Consider the following 21,675-nt stretch of genomic DNA (forward strand, 5'->3'; position numbering starts at 1 on the left):
AGATCCGCGAGCGGTAAAATTTTGAATTCGTAAAAACCGTGACGGTAGCTCGAGTGAAATTTAAAGAACACGCTCGATATTGGGAATGGAGACGATCGGCACGATTCCAGAAAGTCGGCAATCCCCGATAATCTCGAAATAACGCTTCTCTCCTGTTCTTTTCTCTTGATTCTCCTCCTCGTCTCTCTCACCCACGGAACAACCGTCGGTATTTTTGGTGCCCGGCACACGAAGGAGACGAGCGCGCGAGGCGCGCAAGAAGGACGGCGTCGAAGAGGCTACGAGGAGAGAGAAAAGGTGGAACTCCCAGATGGAGAGAGGACAGAGAGAGAGAGAGAGAGAGAGAGAGAGAGAGAGAGAGAGAGAGAGAGAGAGAGACGCGCCGAACATCATCGTGAAAACGACTAGCGCCGTCGCTAGCAGGCGTAACTTGAGAGCCTCGCGGACCCCCGACCATATATGTCCGCCTGTCGTTCTCTCTTTCTCGCTCGCACCGCTCGTCACGGCGGTCGCGGTATCTCTCTCGTGCAGCATCCACCCGCTCGCTGGACCCGCACAACGCGATGGCCCGCGCCTCGCCCGATATCGACGCGTATACGTCAATATCGCAGTGTCGCGACACATTGCCCCAAATATCATATATATATAATTTCATGGGTATCAAATGTTTCGCTAACGAAACATCTGCTCGCTTTTATGACAAACATCAAACGTTTGTCATGTTTTATTTGTATAACATTTCGATTTCGCGAAAATCGATACCGAATATTTTCGACGCGGAGGTGTCGTTCTCGATACCTTTGTTATTTATTGGCAGCTAAGATTTTTCTCTATTAGCGCTAGACATATCTACGAAATCGTTTGTCTTAATAAAAGAAAAAGTGACGTTTTAGAAAATGTTATCTTATTCCCTTATTATTTATATGCATTGTTTCTTCTTGATCGGCGTCATAAACATTTAATTTAATTAACAATATTGATTATTGAGCGCGTGAATATCAATTAGAAAAATGAGCATATATCCTAATTTTGCGCTATGTAAGTAATATTCTTGCTCTTTGTTTTTGAATTACGTAACGACAGGTTCTGGTTCCAGACTATTGATATTTTTCATAGTTTGCACACACGCACACACTCGCGTAAACATGACTCTAAATCTTTTATGTTATCGTCGTAGAACGTAGTACAAATTGCGAATATCTAATTTTAGATACCTGACCATAATTTTCAGTCTAGCAATTAACAATCGATATTTTGTATTGATAGAAGTTTTTGATCTTTTTACATGCAATTTTGAAATTACGATCAATTTGCGATTTGTTTAAATCTAATTTTTCAAAAATACAGATTGAATATTCCAAAATTAGATATTTGTAGTTTGCGCACTTTCATTGACAAAATAAATAAATAAATATATATATATATATATAGAATCATGTGCGTGTTATGCAAGTGTGTGTACAAAAACTGATCGCAAAAAGTTATTTTTTTACTCAATGTTTATTTTCAATAAAAATAAAATACATTTTTTCATGAAAACATACTTGCTTTATTTTTAATACTTTTTCTGCTAAAAAACCCGAATATATTCCATAGGAGCGAGTAGCATGAAATTTTTGAACAAAATTCTACATTTATTTACTAATGTTTGTGATCGATAGAGCATGCAGTGTGATAAACGTGGATCTTTCGCTATGATGATCTGATCAATGCACTCGATCGACAAAACAGTGAGAAAGATCTAAATCGTAGCGCCACTTGCCTACGGTTTGCATCGTCCGTGCTCTGCTGACAAGGAAACATCCTATCGTTTAAAAGTATCTTGAAAATAAACTATTAAAAAGGAAATTACAATGCTAATTATATAAAATATCGCGGAAATTCCATCCATTTATCCAACATTAAAACGTACAAAAATAACTGCAAAAACTAACTGTAAAAACTAATTCTAAAGTATTCATGCACAAAATAATTAGAAATTTTAGAAAAGTTCATTAAGAGAAATCAAATTTCTTGTAAATTACTGTGGAAGTATCAAGTAATTAAGGATAAGTGGAACATATGTTTACGAGGAGGACAATAACTTGCACACAGAGACATTCAGAATACCCTTTCTTACACATGTACGTAAATACATGTAATTTTGTAACATATAACTAATTGTAAGTCTTATTGTCAAACATAATGCTTACAGATAACGCTTACACAATAACGTTGGACATATAATGTGCGAAGACCGTAACATGTGTACTTGGTTCTTATTTAACATGTGCGTATGTATACGTGCGCGTGGTTATATACATTCCAAGTTTCGGTGCAACAATCACACGCCGACAAAATCTATCAAGAGTCTATCAAATTCGCTTGAAAAAAAATCACGTTAAATGACTCCTATTTCCGTCGAGCGTCCGATAAAAATGATATCATTTATGCGTTGGATGACCGATACGGATAAGATAAGATACCAATTCATAACGATACGAAATCAACAATAACACGAATTCATATTTTATACATATTTTTAACAGCCCGCATTTATTATTTAACGAACTCGTTAATCGTCGAGAGTCTTTGTCCATAATTATTTACTGATGAATAATTTACTTTCGAAGATCGCTCCACTATCAAGCAACGTGCTTTTCGCCACGGAAAGAGCGCGTACGTTTCGTGCCGATAATCATAGCGAGGAAATCTCATTGCACGGGAGATTTATTTATTCGTGCAAGGTAATTATCATTAGCCATTCTCCCTGCATCTGATCGTTGCGCCCAACCTGATGCGCGATAGTCTAGTATTTACAGAAGCCGGTATAATGATTAGATTCTTCAAGATCCTACGAAACAAAAAGGGATCCTAAAAACAACGTCAAAGAAAAAGGATCCGCACATATCGCGCGAAGAGCATCACAATGTTATTCGAAATTCTGGCTTCTAAATGCCGCTTTAGCGGACGTACGTTTATCCGTTGGTTTGAATCGCGATAATCACGAATCGTTCATTTTGCGAGCGGCATAATTAACAGAATCTCGAGTCGTAACTCGTCTGAAATAATTTCCTAAACAGTTTTTAGGCTGGCTCATCTTCCCAAATTTTGTTTCCCTCAACGCTGGATCTACGCCGCTCGCAAAATAAGTGTAACGCACGTTATCGATGCTCCAGATTATCAAAATGGGTTACTACACGACGCCTAAGACTTTTTAAGTACGCGTGGAATTCTCGTCCCAAAGCGCATTCGCAAAACGACGTCGCTAAGACATTAAGCTGCTTTTCTTTACGCCCACACGGAGAATTTTTTGTTATATATTTTACCCTTAAATTCACTACAAACTTGGGACAACTAGGAAACCAAAAAATTTTTGAAATATGCAAAAAACAGTTTACAAACAACGTGATAAAAATTACCAAGCAGATTGGTAAATTTTGAAAAATTATTGAAATTTTCTATATATATTTTAGTAAAATTAATCAAACATATTTTTTATTTTAATGCAATAGGTATTAATACTTTTTATTATGGTAGATATTAATCAGAATAGCTCGCATAAAAGTCTTGGTGGTTACATGTTGTCCCACAACTACCATGATTTCAGGGTAAATTCTAAGAGAAAATTTTCTCCGTGTACTAACGCAAAATCAAGAGACACGGTAGTGTCTCGCGCCAAGTACACGCGAAGCGAGACCGCACCGTGACTCTTTTACGCGAACGCACGAGTTAGAAATCACGTGGCGAAATTTCGATGCACACCTCGTGTGCGCGACGCTTTTTTAATGCAGGAATATATTACGATATATGCGTACAAATGCGGTATTTTCGTTCATCAAGCTCTGCGTTATACGCGCGATCGGGTGCCTCATTATTATACTTTCACTCGGTTAAGCCGCTGAATGACATAACGGTCTCTACGCGCACCAGATTTAATTAGCACACAGGATAACAGGTACGTGCGTATGCATTACACGTGATTTTAACGTTAACAGCCGCTTTTGCTATTTTCGTAACAAATTACGAGCGAGACCTGTCGGACAACTGCGTTCTCCAGCCGAATCGTTCGCACGGAATTTTATGGCGGCTATTGGCGAGAGCGAATTGTCGTTAACATCAGGAAACATTCAACCATGCGCAACATTGACGACGTCATAAACTTACAAGGAAACATTGTTAAAAACAATTTAAATTTCAAATGCATCGATTAACACTCTCAAAACAAACGGTAACAAATTGAGGACGATTAATATATGTTGATGTAATAAACATTTTTAAAAATTTTACGATGTTACGTTCAAAATTGTGGGTCCTTATTTGCAACGGGAAGATTTAGTTCGTAATATTCTATCGTTATAACCATCTGGCTTCTAATAGTTTTAGATATAACGATCTTTGTGCATTTCAATGAAATTAAAAGACCCGGATATAATTGTTAGGATTTTCCCGATAGACTAACGAGGCTTCGTTCACTCCATTGTATCCGTATTTATGCAAAAAAAGGCACGATCTATACTTGTTATATCTCGGGAACGCCGAACGCCTGCGCGCTCTGAACAGGTGAATGCATAACGACGACGACAACGATGATGATAATTGAAGATTGCGCAACGTGTCGTCGTAATATTTAGCAACGAGAGTCTCGAGTTGTGTACTCAACTTTTCCGCGAGCCCCGTCGCGAGAAGCTCCGAAGGTGGAATCCCGAAAGGCAGCCTCCTCCCCCCTCTCTCTCTCTCTCTCTCTTCTCTCTCTCTCTCTCTCTCTCTCTCTCTCTCTCTCTCTCTCTCTCTCTCTCTCTCTCTCTCTCTCTCTCTCTCTCTCTCGCTGCCATTGTAACGCGACATTCTTGCTCCGGCGATTACGCAACGTCTCCGCATTCGACGAGTCGGTTTATCGAACGCGCGTCACGAAAGCAGAGTTATAAATTTCCGAACGCCCGCGCGTACCTGTTTGCCGTGCCGCTGTTATCGTCACTCCCTGATAATATTCCGCCCCGAGAATGCCGCACGTGCTTAATTGATTTTGTTTCGTTCGAAATGGGCGTTTTATGCATATATATGCATCGAGCGAAGGAATATCTCGAGGAACGGGTTTATTCGTAAATATGTTTCCGTTATGGACGCAGTGTACTTTTCAAAGGTTCGTTTTACATTAAGTTTTGTGGGCGCTCAGTAATGCACTGCGTGAAGAAGAATGGATATTACAATCGCGAGTCGCTGTTTCCATTCCCTTAAATTAGCTACCTTCGAGTTTTCCTTCGGGTTTTTGTTGCATCTTTAATACCGCGATTTCTTCTTATATCACGCGTAACGTACGTAAGAAATGCATTTAATTGACTGTTAGCACGGGGTTCTCCCACGAGACACGTGACAATAAACGACCGTGGAAAATCGTTAGCCGGAAGCTATAATTGAAAAAAAAGAAATGCGGAAACAAGGAACAATACGAATTGCAAAACAAGCCGTTTATCTTCTTTAAAAATTCAACTTTTATATTGCACTTAAAGCTTTGAATTTTTGCCGAAATTCCAGAGATAGAATTGTAAGAATGTTGAAAAACACTTGTTCTGGCGATTTATTAAATGCATTGATGAAACATGCAACATCATTGTACTAATCGCGAGGCAATATTCATATCCTATCACCTGAGATAACTAGATCATTAAGCAATTAAATCATAACTACAGCGGAGTCGGGCTGGTTCGATTAGTCACTAACACTATACGGTTTATCGGGTGTGATACCGTTTTTCTTATCGAAATATACGCGATTGGAGATTGAACTAATCTCTCATTATCCCCTTTGAGAATAAAATCACGTCGCAAATAGAACGTTTCGATATTATCTCATTGGAGCGCTAAAAATAATCGAGTGTGAGAAATGTGCTTTAGAGAAATAACAACGAATTTAGGAACTTTTTCAGTTGACTTGTGTCACAAGCTTGGCTATGTGCCATACGTCGAATTATCCATATTATTTAGTTAACAACTATATCATATTGAATTATTTAACCAGCGCAATTATTTATCGCGATGAAAGATTTAATTACAAAATACAAGCGTCATTACGTCCACATTAATCTTAGTGTTTCAATTAACTACGTTAAGTGTCGGGCGTGAGCGAAACGCGAGATATGACGCATCACGATTTATAAAATTCACGGATGTTCAATTCCCGAGTCGATCCGCCTGGGTGCTGCAACGCGCAACGTAAAAAAAAAGCGACTCGCGTCCTGAACTCGATAACGGAGATTAAAACCGAGAGACTCGTCCGACGTCTGGCTCGATACTTTCTCCCAGATCGCTCGTCCTTGGACCGTACGACGGGGCGACTCAGGCGACTGACTAACTTCGTATAGACCCGTTGCAGCGCGCGCACGCGAGGAACGTCCGTCCTTGCGAGTCCTTTACAGCCGTGCCGCGACTGCGAACCAAAACTACGAATGCAACGTCGAAATGGACGGTCTAAGGCGTTTTGCAACTCACGCGGACATTATCTACGCTTCGCGCGCGATTATCGAGAGACTCCGCGCGCGTCGAATTCTCCGCGTGTCGACATCACGACCTGTCGTCCTGGCAACCGTGTTAATCCCCATTACACAGCCTTAACCGAGAGCGGCTGCGATAAATCAAACGGTAGGTCAAACTGATTAGCGTTCGCAAAAAAATGCAAGAAAAATGTTAAGGATGGAATTCTTTTTAATTGGATGTTTGTTATAACTTTTAGTTTACGAACGCCAAGTCGACTCCCTGTGATTTATTCAACGTGCTCCGTGATTAATTAAACGTTCGGTCTGTTGGTCAATAAAACGTCGAGACCCCGGGGTAAATTTTCAATTTTTCAATATACCATTCGCGGGAATATTTATCAGAAGTTACTTCTCATTTACGCGCGCGATTAGAAACCGTCTTCAGCCGCGGCGAAGAATTCGCGTGATCGACGTAACGTTCGAGACGATTACTACATCGAGGAGACGGCGATCAATTATCGCGGGAGAAAGTCGTGGGAAGAGACGGCGAGCGGATCTCCCGAATTTAACGGACGAGACGGTACTTAGAAATTAACGTGACGACACCGTGGATAATTCAAGTCGAAAGAGTGAGGCTCTAATTATTCACTAATCGGGAAGCGTTGTAATTAAATACAACAGGAACATCTTCGAGACTAAATTGTTATTCCGGGGGAGGGGGGGGAAACGATATTCTCGGGCTACCATGTAACTATAAGTTGCGAGAAAAAAAAACTAATGACCTGCAATAAAAAGTGGGAAACGCGCAACTTCCGTTAAAAACAATTCTCTTCGTATTTCATAGCTCTATGTTAAATGTTGATAGACCGGTGACTCGAAATATGTCGTAACTTCCGACGCGGAAGCGTGACAAAGATTGCACATGTAAATTCGCAAACTTCGCGTAAACTAAAAATTAACAATGTATACTTATACAAACGGCGTTATCTTCCTTTTCGTTATCCTAATACTCTCCGCGGCGTCCTTGGTGCGCCGCGGATAAATGTATGTATGTTACGATATCTCGATATCGATGTCCACGATAGTCTAAACAATCGTGTATTTATTACAACAATTTGATCGGTTACAACAAAATGCGTTACATCGTAGGAAGGGAACCGTCGTCGACGTCGCCGAGCGCTCGACGGGCGATAACGAGCGAAAAAGGAAGGAATAAAGGAATGAAGGATCACCGACGAGTTTCACAGGAGAAGCACGAGGGAACGACGCACGCGTCTACAGTTTCTGCACGATGTCGAATTTGTCCTTGAAGCCGATCGACTCCTTCTTCGGGTCGTATTTTTTGCGCTGCGCCAGCATCTCCCTGAGCTCCTTCGCGCTCATCGTCAGGTTCAGGCCCTGGGATCGGGGCTCGCTGTTATTCGTACCGTCCCCGACCCCCAGGCTGCCGTTACCCGTGCCGTGCACGTGGTTCACGCCGCCGTTGCCGTTTTCCCGCATGTCGGACTCCTTGCCGCCGCTGGTCGTCGTCTGCGCGACGGTGGTGCTGTCGCTGTGCGCCGTGTCGTTCGAGTCGATAGACTTCTGCGTGTTCTGCAACAAAAATGAAAGAAGAATATTATTATTAAGAAAAGTAGAATTCTTATGGAAGCAAAGGTAATGTACACACTGAAGACAAAAATTTATTAAAATCAAGAAAATAGATTTCTTTAAATTTTGTTTCCTTATTATTGAGTTTTTCTGGGAATTTAGAATATTTTCACAAATTTATCTAATATTTCTTTGAATTAAGGAAACAAATAATTTAAAGAAATCTATTTTATTGATTTTAATAAACTTCTTTTCAGTGCAGGAAAAATCGATCGAGCAGTCATTAAATAATAATGAGCAACACAAGTGGAGCGTTTTACATATGTATATTAGATAAAAAAAAATAGATTTCTTTGAGTTTAGTTTTCTTAATTCAAAGAAGTATTGTGGGTTCTCCTGAATTTAAAATATTTCCTCAAATCTATCTATATAATATTTCTTTGAATTAAGAAAACTAATTTAAAAAAATATATCTTCTTGAGAGATTTCAATAAATTTTTTTTTCAGTGCAGAAAAAATCGATCGAGCATTAAATAACAATGAGCGACATAAAAATAAAAAAGCAACACATAAAATATCAGTCCAAGGTAGTATTTAATTGCCCTAACAAGTGTAAGTAGATACTAGATACGGAAGTTATCTGTAGTCAAGATAGATTGGATTTCATTACGCGCGTATGTATGTAATTTATATAATTTTATTATTAACAGAACTTTCCTAATGGCTTCGCGGTTGCAACTTTACTGGAATAGTGTCCAGATAAAGATCGCTCGCTCCACGTCCGCGATTACGGAGGCATCAACGGAACGAGACGGGATATATTTTCTTTTAAAGCCGAATGACACTGCGGCTTTTTTGACACGTTTCGTCCGCGTTGGTGCGCAACCTTCTGCGGCAGCGCGCGGGACAAAAAACTGCACGCCGCGTAATACGGTCGGATTCACAAACGCCTATAGCGTACAGATTTAAACGAGACACCGAGTTTCCGCTCGAGTATCTCGCGATTGTATCGCGTCGCTCGCTCCTCTCTGCCGCAGCTGGTATATCGCTATATCGCAAACCCGGGCGAGACTTACGCGAGTATTTCGGATAAAGATCGCTGCCCGCGAAGAGATACTTATAATGACCTTGGATCCTGATGCAACTCTGAACGGTACTTAAAGGAATTCCATTACTCGGCGTCACGCACGACGACGGAGAGAGAAAGAGAGATAACCGGTTTTCTGCCGCGCGCGCAGACCGTTTAAATCCCTTCGAAATAATGTTAGTCGGCTATCGCTCTACAGCCGGCCGTGCTACAGTCCTACATACCGATGTTCACGACTGGCTCTCGATACTTCGAATTATCGCGTATAGTCATTGTGGTCATTTATTTTCGCCGCGATACGGAGCTACGCGTATCCCCTTTTGCTTTCCCCGGCCGGTAACCGTGTCCCGATAATCGAGCGTAATTTAAGTAATCCATGGTAACAACTAAACGCGGAATGAGGTGCATAACGGTACGTAGATAGCGAAATTTCGTTATGCAGAACGCTAATGAAAGAGCTGTCACGAGTCTCCCTCTATCATGCTATATAATCTAATAATTAATCTTAATAATTCATAAAAAAAAACCTTAATAAATCAAGAACGCAGTAAGATACTGAAACACCGCGGGTATTAAATATTTTTAGAGTCAACTTAACGAAAATTAATCGCAGAAATGTTCCAAGGTTCTCTTTTATCCGACATAAAAATAACGTCGTTAGGTATTGTCGAGGTCTAACGCGCGATTTTGCTCGACTACGTTTGAAAAATCGAGAATAAGGCAGAACCAAAGGCCGAGTCGCAGTTGGTTGTTTTTTGTCACGTTTCTGCATAGAGACTGACTTTATGTGACATTATCGCAATATATTCGATATCTTCGCCTCGCGGGGAGACTTTCGCGCATATTGCACACGACGTTTTTATTCCGCCGTTGTTGACGCAACGACCCTATAAAACTGCAGGAATCCGTGCCACGAGACAAGCGACGACCATGGAACGCTTCGCGCAAACGAGATTTTTTTTCCCTCTGTAAACTCGATCGGAATACGTATCCGTAATTCTGTCGCAATTCAAGTTTTAAATCCGCAAAATCGGACCTTTAAAGTCTTCAAAATAAACTCTCAATTGCGCAAATTAAAAACATTCGTGGTCTTATCTTTATCAAAATATAAATTTCCTTTCTAAGATTGTCAGGAAATGTGAAATAACTCACGTTTTGCATCGGCTGTAAATTCACCTGTGCTCTTTAGGGCAAGGCAACGTGTAATTTCTCGCGCGCGTACGCTGACGCAACAACGAAATCGTTAAGCGAGGTGGGAGACATATCCTGAAACTTAGCGCAGCAGCGCGCATATCGCGCTTGACAAACACGCGTTTATCATCCGGGTTACGTAGACAAGTATTTAATTATACCTGTACCTATACGCGAGGGAGCATGGTGCAATGCTGGTTTCTAGAGTCCCTCTATAAATAAGAGTCGCGACGCCAAAACTGCAACTTTTGATTGGTTCGCATTTCGGCAAAAGCACGAGAAACAGAGAGAAAGAGAAAGCGATATGAATGTATATCGCTTGTTCTCTTTCTCACTTATTTTGCCGAAACTCAACGTGTCGCGACTCTTATTAGAGGGACTCTATACTGGTTTCCTTCTCCTGGAAGGGGAATCCCCGTTATCTGCATACGTATTCAGACGAGAGACGTGCACGGGTTTTTGGCACGTTTTCTTCTAAAATCGTTCTGGAACGAGACGCGGAAATGGAATAAGATCGAATAACGGAATTCGAGATGTCACCCTCGCTGTTGTGGCGTTACATTAAATTTCGCCGATTTAATAAGCGAGCTTATTAACAGCTTAAATTTAAAAAAATATAATTTTCTCTTTTGGAAAAAGCTGCACTGAGAAAAAATTTTCTGCATTTTAGTAAATATTAGTTTGCATATACATACAACTGTGACTCCATTTACTAAAATGAAAAAAATTTTCCTTTTTATTGGTATATTTTTGTCTCAGTAAATACACATACCAATAAAAAGGAAAATTTATTTTACTGCAGTAAAGAAGTCACAGTGTACGCAAATATTTACTAAAATGCAGAATAATTTTTTGTCAGTGTACTCGATGAAGAACTAAATGTCGCATACACGTCAATTGCTCGTCAAAATTAAGTTAACGAATAGCTTATACATGCATGTTACACTGATGAGAAAAAAGCGGCTGATTCACATTGGAGTATGACACATTTTGCTTTTGTGTTGGTCGCGTTACGCAAAACAGGCAGGAAACGTCCTATTTCGGTATATGGGAAACAGGCAGGACGGCTATTAATTGTATCGGAAGTACAATATCGCAATTCGCAATTGTGCACAGACTTCCTCGAATCCCCTATTACGCAATCGATCTGCGCGTCACTTGCAAAAATTTTCTTAACAAGATGACACACAAAAAAACACGTGACAAACAAAACATTTCATGAGGAATGATACAAATAAAAAATTAAAATATTAAAATTTTTAATATTTATACAAGTTTTTTATTTAATAATGTATAATTTTTTAATTAGGTTAATCGCCTCTATAAATTAACGTATTTCTAAAAGAATTTCGGTCGCATACATTATTACAACTGCCCACGATAAGGAAGAATCTCTCGATTGTCTGCCTCCCACGCAATTCCATTATCATAACCAGTACGTTAACTTCATGGAAAAAAATGAAGTTCCGCCGCCCGTCCCGTTGTTTACATATTCATATCTTGACCTAGATACAGAGTAATTACCTTGCAACAGCGTCTTTATCGCAATAAATTACTTGAAAATGCATTTCTTGTTTGACTGTAAAATCAATCTCTACATGGAGAATTTTCTCTTAAAATTTACACCCTGAAATCATGGTAGTTGTGCGGGACAACATGTACCACCAAGAATTTTATGCAAGCTATTCTGATTAATATCTACCATAATAAAAAATATTAATATCTATTACATTAAAATATAAAATATGTTTGATTAATTTTATTAAAATATATCTAGGAAATTTCAATAATTTTTCAAAATTTACCAATCTGCTTGGTAATTTTTATCACGTTGATTGTAAAATGTATTTTGTATATTTTAAAATTTTCTTGGTTGACAAGTTGTCCCAAATTTGTAGTGAATTTAAGGGTAAAAAGTAAAATATAACAAAAAATTCTCTACGTGTATAACAAAATTAAAATTACATTTCATTAAAATAAAAAAATTTTTCTCATTAAAATAGCTATGCATGCACATTTTGCGAACTCCTTCATATTATAAATTAAGCTACGTTTTTTTTTTTTTTAATTATTGATACCTATAATTATAATTAAATCGTTATTAAAAGCGATGTTCTCTCCTCTACTATTAAGAAACATATTTTTCAAGTATGTAAATCAAATCTATACTACACGTAATATGACCGTGACGCGGACAATCACGTCCCAACGGGTGGACATGAGAACGCGGAATTTACGTAACGTCGTGAAAATCGCCGGAAGTGAAAACTCGTCGGCGAGAGGATCGGCGATCTTTCTGATCGGAAGAAAGTGTGCGCGCATTTTACTCGATCGCCCGTCGATAGAAGATATTCGAATCGCGAGTCTCGCGGAAATTGATTCGACTCCGCGTAAAACGCATCGGCGCGTCCTCCAAAAACTTCCTGCGATTAGTGGCGTAATGGCTCGCATCCGAGAGCCGCTTGTATTGTTGCTGGCGCAGATGCACTCGCACCCGATAACAACCTAAGCAAACAACGGACAGATGTTGCCGAGCGCGTATAGCACTTCTAGAACGCCAGATAGTGCTGGGACTTTTCGAGTTTGTTGTTGAACAGCCGCGCGAACGTTGCGAGAAAAACATCGGACAAAATTGAAAAAATCGGTTTAAAAAAATTCACAAAGCCTGCAATTTTTTACCAGGAATTATCATGCTTGATCAACACTGTAATCATCATCTCGGAAATATTGTCTTCAAACTGTAAATAACTTTTAAATCGCATTTCTGATGATATAGTATTCTGCGTAAGGATACGGGAAAAATGTTGGCCATTCTCGCGCCGCAAGATGTAATTTATTCTGCAAAAAAGAGCGTGCCCATCATGACTTTTCGTATATGCGAGAGCTCGCCGCGGCAGGTAGAATGACTCATTCCCCACCGCGTGGCACGATAAGACACGCATAACTACCATGAATTCGTTCCATTCGAGCGATCCTTTTCCTCCTTGAACGCAGCTCCGCTGCTATTATTGTATTGCGTATCAAGACGGGGATTTTCGCATGAAACCGAGAGTTATTCAAATTATATCCGCAATCCGTATCTCGAAAAAAATAAATGAAAAATTATTTGTGGGGGTATCACCTGATTAAAATGTACTCCCAATTAAACACTACCGTAGCAAATCTAGTAGTAAAATATGGAAAACTAACATTTTTTGCTGCGAAAGCTATAATTTTTAGCAATTGTAGCAAAAGGTTTTGCAAAAATTACTAAAAATATAGCTCTCGCAGCACAAAAATGTTATAGTTGTCCATATTTTACAACTCCTTTTTTTCCGTGTTAAATAAGTATACGGATAAAAACACTAACAGCATTGGCTAAATACTGGATAACAATGCTTTTAGCACTTTCCAATAATAAGTAAAGAAAATTAAGCGAGACCTTTTACACCTTATCGTCGCGACCCTGGAACACTCGTGATCGACACGCAAGAATTATAAAACGATATGTCAGATTTATGGCGGCGCCGGATAAGATTAAGCACGGCTCGATCGTCAAACGGGACGAGTTTTCGCATTCAAATCGCCGAGAGTTTCACGCGGCTGGCCGGGGCGGAATCGAGTGGGATACGTTGCGAGGGATATACGAGAGAAAGCATCGTGTAAGCAGCGTCGGGACGAGATTGCAACAATCGTGGAGGCTACGATAACGATATCAACGAGAACGGAGAGATAGGGGAGATTACCGGGAGAGACGTGGAAGCCTACGAAACGAACCTCGCCAGTTTCTTCGCGTCTTCTCATGTTCTCACGTAAACACAGGGGGATCGTTACAAAGTTGTTTCGTAATTATGTCGCTTAATTAGAGAAAGGTATTTCATATAAATAATCTATTTTGCACTCGCATCATTTAGAACGCGACGTCATCCTGGATTATAATGCTATTTTATACGTTACTTACAAGTATTAAAATAATTAGACTTTATAATACACACGAATGTTCCGTATTAGATAAATATTAATTAGTTAGGCAATTGTGCAAGCTTTTCTATAATGTCTCTTGTAGCGTATAAATTATTCCGGCTCCTAATTCAATTTTTATCAAACATTTCCGGAATATTTTTCCGCAATGCTTATTTATTTACAATTAACTCGCAGAAAAAAATAGTAGCTTAAATATTTTATCGACAATATTTTTACGAATGACTGATTATTCTTTGTATGATTCGAGATGGATATAAATACCTTTAAATCGAAGTCATTAAACTCTGATGTTTTTATTTAAAAATTAACGCTATAATGCCTTTTCTATCATCCTTTGTGCATCCTCTTTGCACTGTAATCTTGCCAATTCCCAACAAGACTAAATTTCCGAGCGATGTTCAAGGGTTAAACGAAGTGGATAAACTGCGGCTCACGAGACGTCCGCCTCTATATAAATGAATAATTGTGCGGACAGCGTATGTAAACGGGATATTAATAATGCACACGTGTCGTCATTTTCATCTCCATCTGCCTGGGCCGAATCGTCGAGTCGCGAATTAAAAATAACGATTTACCAAATGCTGACTCCAGTCTTTTTAAAAATTCTGAGGTCAAGTATGACGATATGATCGTATCCTGTCTGCAATGCAATCTCGGGATGCGTTAAACCCACAAACATGGAAAATGTTTGTGTCGAAATATTTATCTCTCGTCGACAATATGATGTATATTAATTTTCATACTTTTCACGCGACGATAGAAACTTTATGAGAATAAACATTTATTTCTTACTGAATTTTATGACTTCTTTTAGAATATTAAAAGATATAAACTTCTTCAAAAAAATAATTACCACGATACATACTTTGAGAGCTTTTTTCTGACAATGAAGTAATTTCCTTCGTTAATTTGCTCCAAAAGGATAAAAAAATATTTTAATAAAACTTTATTTCGACTATACGAATATTCTTTAATAGTAATTGAAGCGCATTTATCCAAGAACAGTGAAAAATAGCGCTTTTAGCTGGTCAGTCATTATACACGCGATCGGAAGCAGGAAATATCAAACGGCAATTTTTATTGTCGCGCACATAGGTCGAGAATCCGTCCGGTTGGCACGTGCAAATCAGCAACGCTTCCGCTTATTCAGCATGATTCAATCACATTTCATTCATCCCCAGAGTAGTACGATTACACACTTTCGTGAATACTCTTGTGACTCCGAGAAGCGGCATAATGCCGATTCGTTTTAAACACGTGCCGAGGTGATATAATCGCATATTATTTCAAGACACAACGATAACACAAAGACCGTTACACAATGACATATAATCACCATTAGGTAATAATGTTTTAGAATCATTAGTAAATATACACACAGAGAATTATATACAGATTAGAGATAAAGAAATAAAAATGAAAAATTCTTTAGCAAGATCAAGATAATAGTATATTATTTCCACTTTAATATTGATATAACTAATATTAATAATTATAACGTTATATATTACAATTATACTTACGTATACAATTACACGTACAATTATACGTTTGTAAATATGATAATGATAACAATTATAACTGTTAATTAGTATTAATAAAAAAATGTGCCAAAAAGACATTTCTCGACTGCGTTGGAATGACGGGCGGCGTTTTATCATCCGTATATACGTTATTCCATCAATATCAATTGAACCCGTCTCGTATTTCAGAGAACGCAATAGGGGTTATTCACATTCCTCTCGCGTAATGAACACGCGCTTGCGACACGCGAGAACGCATACGTACACGACACATTACCTGGCTAATTAAAACCAATGTGGCGAGTCGCGGACGCGTCGAAACTACCAGCTTATTCGCGATGCGACTTTCGATCGCGAAATACACATCGTATTCCGTAATCTATTACGGTGTAATGTATAATCTACATACTATAAATTCGCTTCGTTAATATGGTTATTAATTGCCACTTGAAAGTTCAAACGTCGATAATTCACTCACGCAACTTGTAACGTATAACGCGAACCGCTGGCTAATGTTACTGGCAACTACTTGTATAACAACGAATGTAATTCAGTGGCCTAGAAATAAAAGAAAGGGTAATATGTGCCGGAATACAGGCACGTTCGTCCTTCGGCGACTCGTCCTTCTCTATCTCCAAGCCATAATACAATCAATTGTCCTCATTCCAAGATGCATGTATATCGAGTGCTTTATGCGCAATTTTATAATCTATGAAACGAGGGAAAATGATCGACCGAGGGAAGTCTAGGAGGAAAATACGGGCGTTGCTTTTTATGTATTTTGCGCATCTCATACGCGACGAGCGAGTCTTCTTCACATTTCTGTCTTTTATTCACTCGCAATCCGAACAAATACAGATGTTACCAACGATGCGGTGGCATCATCGTGTTTAGTTTAGGTATTAGGTAGCGTTTACTCGAGCACTCACGTAAGTGCGACGACGAATGTGTTGTATTAACGCACAAATTTTCGTAGCTGATAACATGGAAAGACAGCGATGATAACTCGACGTAAGTACCGGCGTATATTATTTACCGAGCGGCAATTTATGCCAATTAACCCTTTTGTCCCCAATTATATTACCTTTAGCGGAATTAATAGGAGTCACGAGACGGAATATTATGAATAACGTATTTCGATTTCGATAATGTCATAAATTCTCATTAAAAATAAATAGAGCCTTTTAAATTCTCTAATATATAGGGATTTAACAGAGAAAAATCGGACGCGCGATGCGCATTGCAAGATCGAGAAAGATTGTGCAAGCGATTATGGCATAAGGAGGGGGGAGCATAGCGTTAAAAATGATTATTTCTACAGAAACAGGATGAAAATATATATTAACGTCAATTTTTATTTTAATATACATATCTATAGATACGTAAACATACCTATTTATAATCGATAGATACTAAATTACGCTCAATAATGATGTCTAAGCCGATTACTGTAATAATTAGTATTTGTCATAATTATTATTACAATAATCAGCTTGGTAATAATTATTGTGACCGTAATTTAGTATCGATTATAAATATAGGTATACGTTTACCTGTTGGGGTACATGTCTATAGATGTATTAAAATAATATTTTGGAGAAATACATTAGAATCACGCATTACAAAAGTTTTCAATAATGCCTAACTTTTGCGAAGTGCGACTGTGACTCACTTGAATTACCATAAGTCCTTTATCTTCCGATCGAGGCCGCATCTTTCCGTGTAAACTGATAATAATGAAAAAAGACGTGACGCGCCGCGGCGCCGTGCGCGGTGAGAAATCAGCGCGCGATAATCGCGCACGGCACGATTGAGAGGGGAAAAAACCGTGATTTCTCGTTTTATTAGTCAGCTGACGGCGATGGTATACGGGCAAAGAGACGCGTCATCGCCGAGAGAGGATACTACATTCGATGGGAATACGAGGCAGACGTCGCGTCATTACGACGCTTGCGTAATCGTTTCCCTGAAGAAAGAATTTTTGACGATCCGACCTTAAATCACTTCCTGCCTCGCGTCATTAACTTTACTCGATAATCTAACAATAAGTACGTAAAAGCGCGACCGCCGGGTACACGCGTTTCTTATCGTCGTAACGTCGTGATTATCGCGGTGCAAATCGCGGCAGAACCGATTGCGATCATAAAAATATTTATGAACCCGATCTCCGCGCGTAAAATCCGCGTAAATATCAAACGCGTATCGTACGCTCATGTAAATTGAGCTCGCGTGAAATAAATATAATATTTATGATTGTAAAGTTCGTCGTATAAATGCGAATCAAAGCGCAGATAACGTCGTACGAAATAAAATATCAATTTTACATGACAATTACCGTTCGCACGACTCGCACGTGCCGAATTTAATGAGACAATTTTAGAAAAAAATAATCCAACAGAAAATAAGTAGAAAACGACAATAAATTTCATGTTATAATATAAGTTAATATTATACAATTGATTGTCATATCGCGAGCTTGTCAAGGAGGGAAAGCAAGAGCAAATCTCTTTCGTATACCTTTTCTACACGTCGAAATTTCTACTCCGGCTACTTTTACTGTAACACATCGATCATCGAAATGGCTAAAAGAACAGAGCGACATGCGACAGCAAGACCGTTCCGCGGAGAAATAACTAATTACGACGCGATGACGCGTGTGCATTCAATAGCGCGCGCACCTGCTTGCATTTTATAAAAATGCAAGCTACAATACAAAACCTGCTGCAAAACCTGAACGCTACGACGTAAAAAATAACGTGGTGTTTAACGCGAACAACCATCAGTTAGATATACATTTCCGACAAAAACGTCCAAAATGAATATATACAATAATACATAAAGTAAATACACAAATGAATTTATAAATTTTCTGACATCAGCAGGAAGTATCGTGCCTCGAAATTTTTGCTCAAGTACAATATGTCTCGTTTTCAATTGTAATATGTATACTTTGTACCGTTATATAGCTGCTAATTGTAAGATTATCGTCGATACTCGTCGAAATTCATCGATAAAGCGATGTATCGGCGCTACTGCACGCGTCGCATGCGTGGCCAGACACTTTCTAGCGTAAACACCGTCCCGAGAGCAGCGGGGCAGCACCGGGGGAGCGACGACGAATTCAACAGGTGGACCGGTGGCGCGGGTAAGCGCGCGTACTCGGATAAATTCCACGCGCGAGTGCCACGACTGCCACGGATTCCTTCGGTACGGGCGCGTCGTCGTGTCTCCCGGGACTTTCGCGGCCGAAGGAAGAAAACGCCGATTAACCGATGCGTTCGCCTCAACACGCGCTAACCACTTTTCTCCTCTCTCTTTCTCTTTCTCTCTCCGATTTACCTGAAAATATTTCACACATTTTCACCGGAGAGCAAAGCGAGAACGTATGTACATTATAAGCGACAATGAGTTGCCGTCTCCAGATTTTTATTTTATTTCTGTTTGTTTTTACGGAGATAAAAAAGCACGCTCGTTTTTTTTTATAGTTTCCCTTATCGTAAATCTTTCGATTTGCAAAAATGAGAATGAGGTGTGTTACTTACGCGACTTCCTCGTCCGCGATGCAAGTCAGAACCACTTACTTATTTCCAATGCGCGCGAATTTGGATGCACGCGCGGCGCTAATTTGCATTTATTCAAAGGAATCGTCCGCGATTTGCAAACGAGCGCCGCCGCTCAATGCCAACAGTTGTTTTTACAGATTTGAATTTCACATTTTGCCGTACCAACACACTGTGCCCGCACGTTTATTCCGGTTGTCAATAATAATTACTAGATAGTACAAGTGACAACGTGGTTACTTCGCTCTCGAGAAAAAACCTTGAGAATTATAATTCTCCAAGAGTATATACATCTTCATCTCAATTATTATTGTACATGCATCATTGAAGAAAAACAACTTACTCAACATTGTGCATATACAGTGTATCTCGCGACAATGCCAATTGATTCATTAAGCTGAGTAGAAATAAATCCTGCCGCAAACTAAAATGCAACGTCAAGCGATTTACCACTTAGATTGACAAATATTTGAAGCAGACGCGTTTCCTTGTAATTTGCGCTAGGTTTTTCTTCAATTACTTATAGCCGTGTTCCCAGAACCCGGCTGTAATTTTCCGTTCGGAAGGAAATTATGCAACGCGGAAACGAACGGGGAAAAAATGCCGAATGTCCGAGAGGCGACGAATTATACATTTGTTATTTCTCGACTCGCGCGAGTCTCGATTAAACAAACGGCAATCTATCCGGACACATTATCGGTTTAATTGTAGCCGTGCGCATCCAGGTTTGATAGAGGATCAGCCTATCTCCGAAACGCTTCGCTTCCGCCTTGGAATAACTACACACGAAAAAAAAAAAAAAAAAAAAAAAAAAAAAACCTGATAAACCGCTGATGCGCTCACAATTAGAATCAACGATCGAGCCCTCGCTTACCTCGTCGACGGAGCAGTTGCTACCGTCGGAGCGGTCCTCCACGCTGTTGGGATTTCTCTCCGGCGTCTTGATCACCTTGACGTTGGGCATGGTGCCCTTGACGACGATATTGTTCTCCCCGAAGTAATCGTCCGCCTCCTGGTCGACCACCAGCAGCTTGGTCTCGTTGGCGAACGCCTTGATGCGCTCGACCACCTGACTGTGGGACTCGTTCGCGATGTCGATCTCGTTGACCTCGATTATCCGGTCGCCCTGGCGCAGACCGGCCGCCTGGCTCGGCGAGCCGTCGTCCACCTTGCCGACAAACTGACCGTTCTTACCCTTCTGCGCGTGCAGGTTGAAGCCGTAGCCGTTGAAGTCGTCCCACTTGACGATGTGGCAGAGCCGGGCGCACGGCTTATCGTCCTTGAAGGAGGACATCGCGTCACGACGCCGTCGGTCGGTCTCACTCTCGACGGGGCGAGGAGGGGCGGCGAGGGAAGGGATTAACGAACGTGTGGAATCTGCGCGCCGGATCGCCACCGCCGGGCAACACCATGCACCGCACTGCACCGAGGAACGCGCGAATTTCGAGAGACGGGCGCCGCGCGAAGTAGCAGCGGACGCGGACAGACGGATAGCAGGATAGACGGACGGATAAAATAGACGAGCGCTCGCGCACACGCTCGCGCGACGGCCAAAGTACGTTTGCGCCTTTGCGGCGACGATCGGCGGTCGGCTCGGCAGCGGCGGCGCGAGCGCGAGCAGTGCCGAGGAACGCCGAAATGTCGCGAGCGCGGGCGAGCGGGCCGCTCGGCCTCGGGCCTCCGATGACTGCCGACGAGAGCCGAAGCGACCCGATCGCGCGAGCGCGCGGCGCGCGGCCGCGGCCGCCTCTCGCCCACAGCGAGGGAATTATATCGATGATTTTTTTTTTACGAGTCATCATCATTCTCCCTTCTTTTTTCTCCTCCACTTTGTCGTTATTGGTATCCTTTGATAAACCGAGTAGTTTATCAAATATTTAGAATTCTTTTAGGGAGTGCTCCGTTCGATTGCACCTCTCTCGATTCGCAATCGGCATCTCGCCACGCAACGTAAAAGTTTATTTAATACAGACACACGCGCGATTTACGCATGTCAATTGGAGATTAAACCCGCGGCGTGTTTCTTGAGCACGATAGAGAAGGAATTCGAGATGCGCCGACGCGTGAAACGAATTACCGAAGCGGGAAGCGCAAAGACGGCGCAACAACGAAGGTGAACGTCGGTTGCGGACTGTCGCGCACGCGCACGCGCACTCGTGCGGTAACTGCAGTAGGGTTTCGATTTGAATCGATACTTCGAAATATCGATACATCCGCCATTTGATATATTCGATATTTTGAATTTCAATATCTTATAATTATAGTATATATTAGCGGTTGAAAACTTAGATAGGTCAATTGATTCGATAC

The 21,675-nt window shown here is 40.5% G+C and overlaps 1 protein-coding gene across 1 annotated transcript; it reads right to left on the reverse strand.

The window, feature by feature from the left end:
• Positions 1-2,095: 2,095 nt before the first annotated feature.
• Positions 2,096-20,939, reverse strand: LOC143901265 (uncharacterized). Its single transcript, XM_077413400.1, has 2 exons — positions 20,240-20,939; positions 2,096-8,044 (listed from the first exon to the last, which is right to left on the reverse strand). The coding sequence occupies exons 1-2, from the start codon at positions 20,657-20,659 to the stop codon at positions 7,727-7,729; spliced, it is 738 nt and encodes a 245-aa protein (XP_077269526.1). The 5' UTR covers positions 20,660-20,939; the 3' UTR covers positions 2,096-7,726.
• Between the last annotated feature and the right edge of the window lie 736 nt (positions 20,940-21,675).

The sequence above is a fragment of the Temnothorax americanus genome, unplaced genomic scaffold, assembly GCF_048541705.1.
Source record: "Temnothorax americanus isolate GAGA-0224 unplaced genomic scaffold, ASM4854170v1 Scaffold33, whole genome shotgun sequence".
Taxonomy (NCBI): Eukaryota; Metazoa; Arthropoda; class Insecta; order Hymenoptera; family Formicidae; genus Temnothorax; species Temnothorax americanus.

Coding starts and splice junctions, on each gene's coding strand:
- LOC143901265 (XM_077413400.1), bottom strand. CDS start 20,659: ATGTCCTCCTTCAAGGACGATAAGCCGTGCGCCCGGCTCTGCCACATC. Junction 8,045..20,239: donor GCAACTGCTCCGTCGACGAG/GTAAGCGAGGGC, acceptor TTTTTGTTGCAG/AACACGCAGAAGTCTATCGA.